General features: G+C 38.6%; 1 protein-coding gene across 1 annotated transcript in view; it reads right to left on the bottom strand.

Moving 5' to 3' along the window:
• Positions 1-1,723: 1,723 nt before the first annotated feature.
• Positions 1,724-15,007, bottom strand: part of fstl4 (follistatin-like 4) — a 208,942-nt gene continuing 195,658 nt past the window's right edge. The window contains exons 14-16 of the mRNA XM_084940729.1: positions 12,939-13,046; positions 6,202-6,311; positions 1,724-6,006 (exon numbers count right to left, since the gene is read on the bottom strand). Of these exons, the coding sequence (XP_084796855.1) occupies positions 5,307-6,006; positions 6,202-6,311; positions 12,939-13,046 (918 nt within the window). The 3' untranslated portion in view covers positions 1,724-5,306. The remainder of the gene's footprint in view (positions 6,007-6,201; positions 6,312-12,938; positions 13,047-15,007) is intronic.

Raw genomic sequence — 15,007 nt, forward strand, 5'->3', positions numbered from 1 at the left:
AGATTATAAATATCAAGAAAATTCCCTCATATCCTCACATTTGCAGATGTGCTTGCGAGGTATAATCCTCCTGTGGTCTTAGTCAGATAAACGATGGTGTCTTCCTTTCTTTTCTGATTCATAGGAAATTGAAGCAGGTGTGAACAGGATGGTAATTGTCTGTGTGATCAGATTCACTTAACTCACTGTTGTTTGGCTCCAGGAAGTCTTTTATTCTGTCTTTTCCCCCTTTCTGTCACTCTTGACACTGATGAAAAGCATATTGACAACGTCTCTCTGTAAAACTGTGTAGCAAGTAATGGCCATAGATTGTTGGAGCGGGTTGAGCACAGAAAGACAATAGATTTCATGATCTTATACAAGAGTGAAGGCCAGCTCGATGCCACCTCATCAACAGGCAGAGCCATAAAAAGGCTGTGAAATGGGCAGGGACGGGGTGAATGTCGCAGGCAGTGCTAAAGTCTGTCTAACCTTGTTAGCTACAAAGTTTTCAAGGTAGACAGATAAACAATTCAATTCAATTCAATTCAATTTTATTTATATAGCGCCAAATCACAACAAAAGTCGCCTCAAGGCGCTTCATAGATACAGAGAAAAACCCAACAATCATATGACCCCCTATGAGCAAGCACTTTGGCGACAGTGGGAAGGAAAAACTCCCTTTTAACAGGAAGAAACAATAGGTGTGTGTTTTGGTGGTCTTGTTTGAAGACTGAATAACATGGCGTTTACCCACGAACCTGTACTGTACGTAAGATTGTAACATGACCAGCTTTGAGATGATCAAAGGCCTCAATGATTATAACATTTGAAGTTCAACACATTGGACATGAAAACAAGGAAGAACAGGTGCATTGTTCATACTGTTCAGATTTGTTATCTTACTGTGTATTGTTTTGAGGGCATGAACACTTATATCATTAGCACTGCTAATGTGATACCTGCAAAATCCACAGATTACAATGTCTTGTTTATGTTCAACCAGCTAACTAGAACCATAATATACGACATTCATATGTGTGAACTAATATATGTGCCTGAATCAGCTGATTTGGATGTGTGAATTGGCATGAATATTTCCGTGACTACTACCAGCCTACGTGTTAAGCAGCACACTTAAAATCTTAAGCAATCATGGAAACAGAAGGTCAAAAAGAAAGAAAAAAGGGGATCTTGAACTTATGTCTCATAGTTCATGCGACCACTGCCGCCTTACACAGACTTTAAAGTGAAAACACTCAGCGATCACATTTGTTAAGCAATATGAAGTGACCACTGTTGAATGAGATGACAGCAACGTACTGAGCCTACTAGCAGCTGCTGGAAATGTGTGATTACAAATAATCTGATTTGATAACCATCGAGTGACCAGAAAACACCCAAAATGGGTATCAAATGGGATTTCAGAATGCTTGAGTCTATTTGTAATGTAATTCATTTTTTATACTTGTGTTTTTTGATGGCACTTGGAAAGAATAATATAGAATATAGTTCTAATTACTAGCAAATTTGTGGCCATGTTCACATGCAAACCAGGTTAGATGCAAAAAAACCCAACAAACCCCCCCCCCAAATTGATATCGACAACGATTAAAAAAAACCTGGAGGCTAAAAAGGGGGGGAAAGTGAATTGTAAAGCACTACAAATGATCAAATTAGTGCAATAGACAAATTAATTAGTTAGCTTATCCCAGTTTCTAACAGTAATGAAGTGAAAACACAGTTTAATGATTTTTACAATATATTTATTTCGATTCTTTTCTTACAAAACAATTCCCTCATAAACCAGAACACACAAAATGCATAAAGAAAACTGTACAGTCAGTTTTGTCATGTCTGAACGTGTTCTAAACATGAACAATGATATCTACAACAGTGGTTCCTATCAATGTCTATCACACCAAGCGGTTCAGCTCTTCGGCCCCTTACTTTAGGGTTAAAGGAGAGGTACAGAAATAGTCATGTGACACTGAAGGTAGATCCAAACAAACAAACAACATAAGTGAGCCAGTTATGTAGTTATATCAGCAAGCGCAGGTGCAGTCTCTTTGTTCTTGCTCTCCTTGACTCTAGTAGCAATGTTTTACTGCTCAATCGACCTTAAGAGAAAAGCTGAAAGACGTGACAATGAGAAGACATAAAAGTGACTTTTATACAAGCAACTGTGAACTGTATGTGACTGTGAGAGATCACCAAGAGGTCCGTGATCATACTGGAAGCCTATTTTCATTACATGCATGTGTTAAGAGTTGTCAAATACTGTTTATTACTTGATTAGAGCCATTGGGAAGTGACTTTGGATGGGATAGTGACTTTAGGAAGCATCAGAGCCAGATTTATTCTTTTTTTTGAGACAGAAAACTGGATTAAAAATTTAAGAAATTTCCATTATAAGCATGATAGCATAAATGTATGTCAGATATATATTTATATATATATATACGTATATTTTTCTCTCCTCAGTGCAACAGTGGTCTAGGAAACATCATTGAATCTTTGCCTTCAGAAAGTTAATTCAGTCATACTTTCATGCCGGAACGGTTTTCATGGCAGATTAGCAGCAAATACCGAAGTCACAAACAAGAAGGACGAATCTGCTTCGCTCCTGTGTTCTACCCTACACATTGCATCGCATTGGGGACTGGAGTAACAGGCACAACTACGTATTAGGAAAAATGATTATTATTTCATTTAGGTTGCAGATACACCACAAGACTCCATTTGGATTTACAGTAGTTTTTTCACACTCAAGCTGGTCTTTGACATCTTGGTAAATGACGTTTAATTATATCTTTAATATTCACGGCCTGCCATTAAAAGGTCAGGAACTGTTGGATCTCAAAGGCTGTGAGCATTTGTGCTGTGATGACAACATGTACAAGATTTAAATTCACAAAAAATTAACAAAAATATTCCTCTTGCCATGTGATTAAGCATTGAGCCTACTGTTTTGTAAAGTACTGGTTTTTGTTTGTTTTTTTAAACGTGATTTAATTACCAGCAACTCCACGCTGGGCTTCGTGCAAAGAATAATGCCTTTACCTACACAAATGTAAAATCTACGCTGTCACAAAGATCTTCAGAACACAGCTTCAAGTCCTGATTTTGTATTAGCAGCATCTGAATTAATCAAATGTTAAGAACAGCATACTGTGAGAGAAATGCAGAGCGAATTAATTGAATAGTTGCCAAAAAAGGTCTCTAAAAAAGAAGAGGGTCATGTTAAACACCTGTTAAATATGTGAGACAAGCAGGCCAACTGTGGGAGAACGTTACAATTTCAGGTGTTTTTATAACTGATTATAAAAACTGGCACAAAGACCCTGAGGCAGCTGTTGACGTGAGACAAAACTGAACTTGTACCACTTGAAACTCACTGTATGAAAATATGCCTGAAATGTAATAGAACTGCTTGTCATGTTGACTCGATGAATGAACAACTGTTTCGCACCAAGCTCATGTTTGATACTTATTTTAGTTACATTCAGTATCAAATTTAGAAGCATTGTGCGACTAGGTCAAATAAATGATTTTTATTTTTTTCTTCTGTGGCAAGTCAGACTGTCCTTGGTAGATTTGGTAGATCTGAAAAACTTTTGATTTAAATTTTTTTTAAAAGAAACTTTATGTTCTGTATATTCCGCATAACATCACATAAGTGCTTTTCCTAAAGTAGCTTACTAAAAGTCTCACAAAGACAAAAAGGCAAAAAAAAAAAAAAGTAATTACCCCCAAACTGTAGCCAATTTTCATCTACTATGTAAAAGCCATCAAAAGTGCTGTCCAAGCTCTGCATTCATATATAGACTGGCACTAATATGAAAAGCCAGGAATGATAAGAGACTTTATGGTTCCAGTAATTTTTGATGACATTATTACATCTGCAGAGAAGCCGCAGCGCTATATTGCTGCTAATGGATCATCATTATGATGATTAGTGCAAGTGGAAAATGTAGTTACACAGAAGATGATGCAGTTCAACCACAGATAGGAAATATCTGCTTTTTTGACAGATGGAGATTTGCTGGTGTTTATTCACTTGCTGCTCTCAGACAGACACTCTAGCCTTTTTAGTTCAAAAGTAGGAATACAGTGTTTAAGTAATAAACACACTTAGTACTTTTTGCAATTTAACAATTAGTATTCCTGGAAAAAAGGAAAACCGTTTAATACAGTACATATTGCTGTCAAAATGTATCCCTACTTTTGAAACAGGTTGCAAGACTTTGAAATATAGAATATATTTTTGTGTACATGCGTGACTTCTTTCCAGAAAGTTTTTTCTCTCACTAATTACCAAGTGAGAAGTGTCTAGTCTACCTGACGTGTTTGATCTTGATGCACGGCTCTCTTAGGAGATCTACAAATGCTCACAGCCTGTCAGATAGCAGCACTGATGCTACTTTGGCTTGGCCTCAGCATATGGGTCAGTGTAAACTGGAGTCATTACCCTGAGGGAATCTGCTAAGTGGTATAAGTGGCATTTTTAGGCTTCACAGCTCAGAGCTGTACTGCAGGTTCAGAATAAATGTGAGACAGCAGGGGACAGATTATAACATTGCAAGAGACCAAAAGATCTACTTTTCATTTCAGGTTAGGCTTCCACTGCAACCGAAAAATCCATTGTCGACGGCTAACGGACCAATTGAGCTCTTTGGACAGACAATGTAAATAAGGGTATTACACGTGTATAAAGCCAACCTCTGCCAGCATTAGGAGAATGAAAGCTTTCAGAGGGAGAATACAGTACAATACCATGACAAAGGCGAGTAAACAGATGGTGGTGGTAGCTTTTGAAAGGACTCAGGACACGCACTCAGGACACTAAAGGCAGACGGGACAGACAGTTTGTGGTGATTATATGTGGCACTGGTGAAAACGACAAACATTGTTGAGATAAACAAAAACTGGAAAGCTTTTTAGTCTAAAAAAAGTGAGCATTGTGCATAGTTCATAGTTTGTTATAACCCCTCTTCAGGTATCTATTTGCTGTGATAACATGGAAGGAAGTGCAATAATGTACAATTCTGTATAGTTAAGTGCACATAGATCACTGTTGCACTGAACGGCATTGACACTTTCTCCCAATATAAATATCACAACAGATTTTCGGAATATTTTCTCAATTACTCTATTTTTACGTGTACTTTTGTTACAACAAACCCAGGCAGGTTTCTCTCTTGCTCAGTCCCAGGGTTGAGTCCACAACTTATGTTCACATAAATCTTAATAATAGGTAATTTGGCCTGATCTTTCCGTTTTTCACCTAATTCTAAATCTTGTTCACTTTTGTTTTTCCTTGTCACTCATACCTCTCCAACCCAGACAATTGTGTTGCCTCTCTTGATGTCTGACACCTCGCAGTGCGGCGTTCTCTGTTTGCCATTAAGAACAAAGAGGGACTCGGCTGATGGTGTCACCAGATATTGTCCAAACAACCCACTGGAGACAACCACTCTGTTAGGGCCTCCCCAGGGCCAGGCTTGGGGGGCCAGGGGCTGCTTGAGGCTCCGGAGAACCTCGGTGCGGCCTGAGGACAGATCGGCAAAGAGCAGGTCCGTTCCTGAACCCGAGGTGGCAACGGCCACATGCTGGTTGGACTCCGTGAAAGAAGGTTGAAAAACAAGATCAGAGACCGCCACAGGCTCGTCTATTTCCTGGTTCAGACTCAGCTCCCCTTGGAATGACACTGTCTGTACTATCAGCTTTGAGCTCTGTGGGTCAGTTGTCACAATGTAGCGCCCGTCTGGCGACACAAAAGCCTGGCCTGTGACATTGAGGTTTGGCCCAATCACGGCGTCTGTCACACTGTCGATCAGGAGCTGCTGTGGGGCGAGAAGGCTCTTGGTCTGGCACTGGATGAAGTAGAAGCCACTCAGGTGTGTGTAGGCCATGCTCACTGGGATGCAGCTGTAGTTCTTTAGGCTGATGGTCTTGACACGGTGAAGGGTCTCCAGATCAATCTTGTGAACCGCGGGCTCATTTTTGAGAAAGACAAAGGCAAACCTAAATTGGCAAAGTTCACAGAAGAGGTTAATAGCCTTTCTAGATTTTTTGTGCAGTGATTAATACACATCGAGGTTCTCATTATAATTCTCATTTGCTCTTTTCTCCTTTGCTTTAGTGGGACAGCTACGATGAGCGAGAGCAATAAGGTCACCTGTTTTAAGGTGAAAGGCTGCTAAATGGGTACGGATTTACCTCACGTGAGTGATGATGAGGTTAGTTGGAGGAATGAAGAAGTCGTTCACCCTCTGAAAAGTTGTACGTATGGCATGATGTACTTCACCCACACTGGCTTGAGGAATAACCTGTAGACAGTTCCAGAAAAATGTAAAACGAATATTTACTATTTAACACCAATGCAAATACATTATTTTTGTGGTTTAAACCCTTGAATGTTTTCAGTGTAATCCTTCAAAAGCCGAACTTCACACGGTCTTCAATCGGAATTTTCCTAATTAAGGACTATTTGACATTTTTTTAAAATTTTATTCACTCATTGATATTAAACATTTCTAAGATTTTGGAAATATACACTATGCACCTTTTAGCTATACAATTCACAGTTTAAAAAAACACTTGCTAGAAAACTGTTTTCCATGTAACCACACAAATCTAATTAGAGTTTAGAATGGTGTGTTACATTTCACTGTCTTTGCTGCTGCTGTTGAGCATACAATGGGAAATTGGTTGGGTTGTAATTTCAGAGCAATATCCACATGGATTCCAGAAGCCATGGTTTCCCAAAAGAGCACTGCACTATAACAAGATATGCCTCACTACACGTAATGGGAATTATGTAGGCTGACATGATCTTAAACCAGATTATTGTAACCAAGAGAAACAACATTCTAACTAGTTGTTTAGGATTCCGATATGTGATTATTGTACCATAACAACTGTTAAAGTAACCGTATACTTGCTTCACACCTATTCTTGCTAATCTTCTCTGGCAATAAAATTCAGAATCCACTTTAAAATCCTGTTATTAACATATAAAGCTCAGCATGGACAGGTCCCTGCTTACATAGCAGAGCATCTTAGTCCTTATCACTGCAGCCAGCCTCTCTGACCCTCTAATCAGGGTCTCCTCACTGTAGCACACTCTAATTTTAAAACCAAAGGTAATCATCACAATCACAGTCTTCCTCAGCCTATCAGGTTAGCTCAGTCTTTGATTTGTTTTGCACGACTGTTGAAATCACATTATATAAGTTAGCTTTCCCTTAATCGTTTCCCCTTTATTTTGGGCCATAGTGGGCAACTATTTGTATGTATGGAAGTGTGCACCTTAGAATGAATGTCTGACTGTAGGGTTGTATGTATGTTTCTGGTTACGTGTCCGTATGTCTGAACACAGATGCTTACTTTAGTTTGCAGCTTTTAGCCAAACTGTGAAGCTTTGTCAGAATGCACTGCTTCTATCTTCTGTAAGAGAAATTACTGTAAGGCTCATATGTCAGGTCTTAAGAATCAGAGCTTGTTCGGGTGACAGCCTCATATATTGTGAAACAGATAAACATCTACATTATAAGACTTGAGCTGGTGAAGCACGGCCCTATCTCAGTTCTCCGTAAAGCATCTTGATTAGTGATGGTTGTCTAAGAAGCACACACCACAATAAAAGCCCCATCTCTCATGTCATACAGCTGGCACTGAATCAGCATGCTTCTAAGGTGCTCGGAGAGCGCCTCCACTTTTGATACAGTCCTGATAAACCACCTTATCCATGAGACATGCTTCATCATGTATGCTGGCATGATCAGGTCAAATCTGCTTGTTTTCCTTCTCAGTTTGCAAACTCCTCTTTAGACACCTAGGAAAATGTTGCTGGAGAGCATACAGAATATTTTTTTAAACTGGAAAGAGCTAAGTGTTAAATCTAAATGTCTACGCCTTCAACTCCAAAGCTAAACCTCTACCTGATGCCCAGTGGGGGGGAAGACTCTGCATTTCTTCGTCAGAACTATAAAATCTAAGGAAATAAAAATAGCAGTTTAAGTTTCTTTTCCTACACTACAGAAATACCCCTCAGAAGTGCTCTCTTTTCCCCCACTCTGCTGAATATCTCATCCATTTTTAACAAAACAGATCAGCTTGTTTCTCACTGCTTGCAAGACATGAAACAAGTCCTCATTAACAAAAAGTCATTACAACAGTTACAGAATACAATGATGGGAGTTAATGAGGTTCAGTGTATTATTACTCATGTATTATTAGGCAACTCTGGTGGTCTGTGGGCTGCAGGTGTTTGCAACTTAATGCCAGTGGCTTTCCTTTTGTTATTCTTCATCCCTCGATTTCATATTCATGTACTCAAGACCAAGACTAAGGCCCAGTAGAGTTTTTCTTGGCCACTGCCTTGCTGGCTTATCTGACACCTAAGGGGGATTTTTGTTCTAACCAAGTAGCTTCTGACTCTCCACAACATTCCCTCTGCAGATGCCCTGTGTAGTTTTTTTCTTTTTCATTCTTTATCCAGTTACGTGATGTCTAAATTAGATGGCATTCTTCAAATACTCCATTATTTTTCCGCTAATTAAATAAATTTTATGAGGCATTTTAATATTACCCCATGCAACTGCATTCATTGTGCTTTGCTAATACACTCTCTTAGAGTTACTAGTTGTTCCTGGAAAGCAATAAAGCACACCCCGGGTCCAATGAAACTAAGAAGATCATGATTAATACTTCATGCAAGAACAGCTAAAGTTAATGATTTGCATTTTTTAACTCTGTGTTTTATATCATACATTTGTAAGACACAAACAATTGTTTATGTCAACTTCTTTTAATATGAAACAGTTGCTTGAGATTCTCTTACAAACATGATACAAACTGAGCTAAAATGAGCATTGAGAAAATGAAAAAACATATACATTTTAATAAAAGAACCATCAAATTAAAGAGCAAAATATGTTTAGACTTGCCTTCCAGAAAGATATGTCAGAATGTTCTGAACTGATGCCCCTATGGGCGCGACAGTAATGAATCACTGCTGCAATAATTAAAATCCTCTTTTATTACTTTAATTGACAGTACCTCTAAAGAGATGACAGGAAGCAAGTATGGAGAGGGCAAAGAAGCTCAAGCCTCCAGTCAGACTCAAAATAGCTTCATTATGGTTAGTGGCAAGGGTGGCGGATCTATTTCAGAGGTAGTGGGTGTATGTAAAGTTTTGGGGAAAGTCATGGTCTGGGTCGACAGCAAGCAACCTAAATGTGAGAGACCTTAAAATAGCAGCTTGGTTAAGGTTGGAAAATTAAAAACAACACGTTTAATGGAGTGACGAATCAAGCTTCTTCATCTGGCAATCCGATGGAGGAGTCTGGCAATTGCCAGGAGAACTGACTGCACTGTGCAAAGTGTAAAGTTTTGTGGACGGGGGATTAAAATTATGGAGCCCCGGAGGGGACATGGGAAAAAAAAAAATTAAGACGGACTTTTGCGAGATCTCACAAAAGTTTTGCGAGATGTCGCAAAACAAACTCGGGATCTCGCAAAAGTTTCATATATCTCCGAAAAAGTCGGAGCACTTTTGCAAATATGTGATGTCTTGTAAACCGAGCAGATATATGACGTTTACACAACTACATTCATGCCTCAAAATATCTTAAAAGATATGAAAGAGTAATATTACAACTAAGTAGCTGCCGCCATTGTTGGAATTCAACTTTTGCGAGATCTCGCAAAAGTTTTGCGAGATCCCGAGTTTATTTTGCGAGATCTCGCTAAAGTTATACGAGATCCCGAGTTTGTTTTGCGAGATCTCGCAAAAGTTTTGTGAGATCCCGAGTTTGTTTTGCGAGATCTCGCAAAAGTCCGTCTTAATTTTTTTTTCTCCCATGTCCCCTCCGGGGCTGCGTATAAAATACCTTTTATTAAGAGCATAAAAAAATCTCATTTGATTTGGCCAGCCCAAGCTAAAAAGTTGCTATTTTGCTGTGTGTGAGAAAACACAAACAAAAAGCAACAAAACCCAAAATAACAAAACAAAATCTATTTGTGTTTTAAATATCTTCTTAGCACATTAACACAGAATGAACTGACAGTCTGGAAGGCTATGACTGTCTATGCCCGGCAGAGATTCCTCCATTTGTCTTCCCTAATGAATTGACAATCACGTTCTCTTCAGTGCTTCCGCAGAATTACTGAGCCATCCTCAAACTTGGCTTCTTAAAAATGCCGCACACACTGAGATGAATGCACACCTGCGTGCAGCCGCACATCTCGAGTGCTCAAATTAACATGCACGAGCAGAGACACACACCTCTGGTAGCGACAGGCTGCTGCTGAACAGGTCAATTACATTCAGTCCAAATGATAATGACATTATCAGACCATTTATTTGTGGTGTGATCCATGTGGCCTCCAATCCATTATGCAGTTTGTCTGCAATTGCATTTTTTTGATTGATTCATACCCTGTTCACTAATTATTCATTACTTCTGAACCACGGCAGGAAGAGAGGGAAATGAACAAAATGAAAAAGAACAAAAATGCATTTTCTGCACAGCTGTTATGCAAAGCTGCTCTTTGTATTTGTTTCAAAATTAAAATAGGGAGAACCATGTTTTCTTCTGTGATGAAAAACATTGTTTGATAGAATTTTCTGCTGTTTTTAAGATTACAACTCTGATAGAAGTTCAAAACCACTCCAGCATAATCGCCGTGAGTGCTCCCCTTAAAACGGAATAACTACACAAAAACACATCTCCAGCTTGTGCACCTACACTCTGTGAAGAAGTGCAAGCCTGAAGAAATTGGAAATCTATGCACACATATGGAGTCTGGCCATGTAGATTATAAATCAGTGGAAAACTGTTAAAACCCACGTACAGGCAGTTATCCTTTTCACTACTTTTTGATGCCAAAGCGTAGTGGCACCTTGTGATCCGAAAGAATCTAACATTAAAACTAAAAATAATGATGTAAAATGGACCCATTACAGTATCCTGGAGAAGTGTTATTCATAGAACCATTTCACAAAAAAATTGAGAGCTTAAGAATTAACTGGAGTAGGGAAAAAAAATCTATACTGAAAAAAAGTGAAACACACGTAAATTTGACTGTATCATTATTGCACAGTCCTTATAAACTCCTTTAAGCTCGATAAGCAAATATCATCTGTAGTTAAATCTGTTTTTTTTCAACTGCGCCAGATTTCTAAAGCCAAGCATTATATACCACACAGGGACCTGGAAAAACTTATCCATGCTTTTGTGACCTCCAGGTTAGATTATTGTAATTATCTCTACTGTGGTCTCCAAGCCTTCTCTCTTCGAAGGCTGCAACTCGTTCAGAATGCTGCGGCTCGCCTTCTTACTGGCACTAGAAAATTTGACCCTATTACTCCGGCTCTTGTTGATCTACACTGGTTACCAATCAAATATCGCATTGAGTTTAAAATCTTGCTACTCACTTTTAAAATCCTGAATAACATTGCGCCCAGCTACCTCACTGACCTCCTCAATTTGTACACTCCTTGTCGTGCATTAAGATCATCAGGTCAATTACTCCTGGCCCAACCTAAGTTTAGACTGAAGACCAGAGGCGATCATGCCTTTGCTTCAGCTGCACCCAACCTTTGGAATAGCCTCCCTGCTTCTATTCGAGCCTTGGACTCTATCCAGTCCTTTAAATCAAGATTAAAAGCATATCTATTTGACTTGGCTTTCCCGACTAGTTAATACCCTTTTAAATCTTTTAATTTTTAAACTTTTAAATCTTTTATTTGATTTTATTGAATGTATTATTTTTATTAATTTTACTGCTGTTTTTGTCTTTGTAGCATATTTTGTATTTATCTAACTCTCCTGGTCTGTTAGTGCCTCTATCCTGTCTGTGCTTGTGCCCGATTTGTACCCTGTTTTTGACTTATGTTGACTCTCCATATTACTGTGAAGCACTTTGGTGTGCCTTTGGGTTTTTAAATGTGCTATATAAATAAAATTGTATTGTATTGTATTGTATAAACGTCTCCAAATCATAAAGAGAGAATACAGGGCCGCACTCAATTACAATACGGTCCCTTCACCCAAAGAGACAAAGCAGAACAATAAACATGTTATTGTTATTGTCATTTACAGAGATTACAGTGCGATCCCTTGGTAGCTTTACTCATGACACTATCTTCCACCGATGCACATGCAAAACAGGCAGACCTAAAAATACCAGCCCTTTAAAAACAGAATCATCCTCCATCGGTGCCAGTTCTGGTCTCTTCCCTCTTCCCTCCACCTTCTCTGCATCTTCCTCCCTATTCCCTTGTCACAATCCATCCCCTGAGGTGAATTAAATACAACCACACCTGTGATCATTTCTCAATTGTGAAGCCTCCAGCACCAGCAGCCCAAAGGGACGCTCGGCACAAGCCGACAACACCACAGCTGTGAATTGCTGTTTTGCTGGCTTGGTAAATGCTCTAAAACATACATAGATTAGTTTTTGTCACACAAATACTTATCACGTAAACAAAGGACGCTGGCACACAAGTGTGCTCAATTAGTTATAAGCCAGGTTTTTCCTCGCTTGGTAAACTTTTTACAGCTAACGCAGATTATACTCTCCCAGGGAACGAATCAGAGTTGAGAAACACACACCACCAAAAAGCAAGTGTAGATGGATGATAAAAAGCAGGTCTGTTTTGTAATTTTATAGCTGCTCTAAGCTTTGTTTTATGTTTGATGATTACAGTTCACTGATTAACAAGCGAGCCTGCGACACCGATGAGCTCCCTGTTCCTTATTAAAGAAAGATATCCAAAATAATAGCCTGTCTTTTTTTGCAGACAGGAGACAAAACAAAGCACAAAATGCTTAAGTGTCCCTTTAATAGTTAATATCCAGTTCCCTCTCATTCCCAGGGCTGTAATTTAAGTTGAACCATTTAGCTTGTCTTTCAAAAGTAACTGCTGCAAAGTACTTCACACTTACCTGAAGTGTTGGGTGGGTTTTGTCCATGTCCCCCCAGGTTAGGACCCACACCTGGTCATGTGATTTGTCATAAAGCATCTTTACTGGAAAAGGGTCTGTTGCAACAGCCTGCAGGACATAAAGAGAGTGTGGGAGAAAGAAATAATTGTGGGAAATTAGTCCTCTTTACTGGAAAGGAGAATAGCTCATGGTGGTAGAAAATGCAGAAGGGGCAAAACAAATATAACAAAAAACCTATTAGTTATCAGATTAAAGACAATTTAGAGAACATCCTGATCCTTTCATTTCATTCCCAGCAAATGTTTTACAAGGCAGTCTCTGTGATAAAAGGTATCCTGCGCACTTTTTTGATCGCTGTTTTCACAGCCAAAATGTTTTATCATGTTATGGATGTAATGTGTTTCAAATGGCTTTACAATGTTTCACTGAGATTATAATAATAGAGTGCTGTTCCAGCAAATAGGGGTGTAGATAGTAGACATACTAAGATGGCAAACACAGATGTGAACAAAGCAGGATTTAAAAAAAACCTTAAAAATTGGCTTTGCAAATATACTAAAAAGAAGAAAAACTTGTTTAACACTTAAATCCTGCTAACTGCCAAACCTTTAAGAAGCTTTTAGCAACATGCTAAACGTTTTGCTTGAATACAATGGAGATAAAACAGGTCAGATTTTTTAGAAGCAGTATAATCTGATCAAAACTAACTGAATCCACGTGACAGCTATCCAGTACACATGATGCGTGGATTTGTGACAGAGCAGTATACTTGCTGACCAGAAAATCCACTCTGTAACACATAGAGTCAACAGAAAACTCTTATCACATCAGGCCACTGACGGAGTGCAAAGGAGATAGGATATACAGATGTAAACAAAACCTGTATAATGTCACTGCTGAAGAGATTTTAGTTAAGGTATCTGACACACATCAGGTGATGAAAGCAGAAAGGAGAAGCAGCAAAAGAAGAATTGAAACGAGAGAGAAGGGAGAGGATGGGAATATACTAAACCTCAGATCTGTTGCAATGTCAACAATGAGGAGTAACACAATCCATTACCCTGCTTCTGGCTGGGTGGACAGGGAGCTGCTAACACCCTCACCAGTGGAGCGAGACCACAAGCTTTTTGTTCAGTAATGGGAGGTCCAGCCCTCTGTTCTGCACTGGTCAGCCAAGTGTCAACTCAGCATGTGCCTATGTATAGTATGAGCAGATGTATGTGTGTGTTGGTTTCTACATAATAGAAGCAGAGGTAAAGATGGGGTAAGGCCTAAATGCAGCAACCTGGAAGGCAGTCATATAAAAGCCCAACATACTTAAGTGTTATTTAACGGTGGTCTCGAGGTCTGACTTGTTTAAATGATTGTTGGTTTTTACAACAAGATATATAAAAAAAACTTTGTTTATGAAGTGATCACACTATTTTCTTAAGGATAAAGAATTTGGGGTATGCTTGTTTTGACTTAAAGAAAAGGGATTGATTTTGAGAGCTGTTTCTTTTCAGGGTGCCAAAACCATCCAACGCTGCTGTGCTCTGATTCCAACGAAAGATAAGACGAAAAGGTTAGAGGGTTACGATGATAAATCTTAGGTATACATTTAAGCGTCCTATTTTTGTTTTCTTAGCATTTTGTTTTTTATTTTAACATTCTTTTTCTCAATCAAAATGGAATTTTGATGTTTGATTTTTTAGGTATTTTGAACTTTACTACACTATCAATAATACATGCTGATTTTGTAATTTGTCTGTGGTTTGGTCTAAATGCCATCTGCCCCAATTTTGGTTAAGAGAACTTTGGTCTAAGGAAATAAAATAAAAATAAAAATAGATGATTAGGTTCACATAACAAGTAGATATATCATAGGACCAACAAACACAGTAAGTATTTGTTTCATGCAAGCACACTAAATATTATCATTCAAAATGTGTGTGGCAGTGGTTAAATTCCATGAATCACAAATGTGACTTTGAAAAATCAATTAAAAAAAAAATCAGGGATATTGTTCAATAGTTTTTTGAATATACAGTACATATGTATATGTGTCCAATTTTTGACCTTTTAGTAGA

This window comes from Perissodus microlepis, chromosome 10 (genome assembly GCF_051167445.1).
Source record: "Perissodus microlepis isolate ML-2025 ecotype Zambia chromosome 10, ASM5116744v1, whole genome shotgun sequence".
NCBI classification, from domain to species: domain Eukaryota; kingdom Metazoa; phylum Chordata; class Actinopteri; order Cichliformes; family Cichlidae; genus Perissodus; species Perissodus microlepis.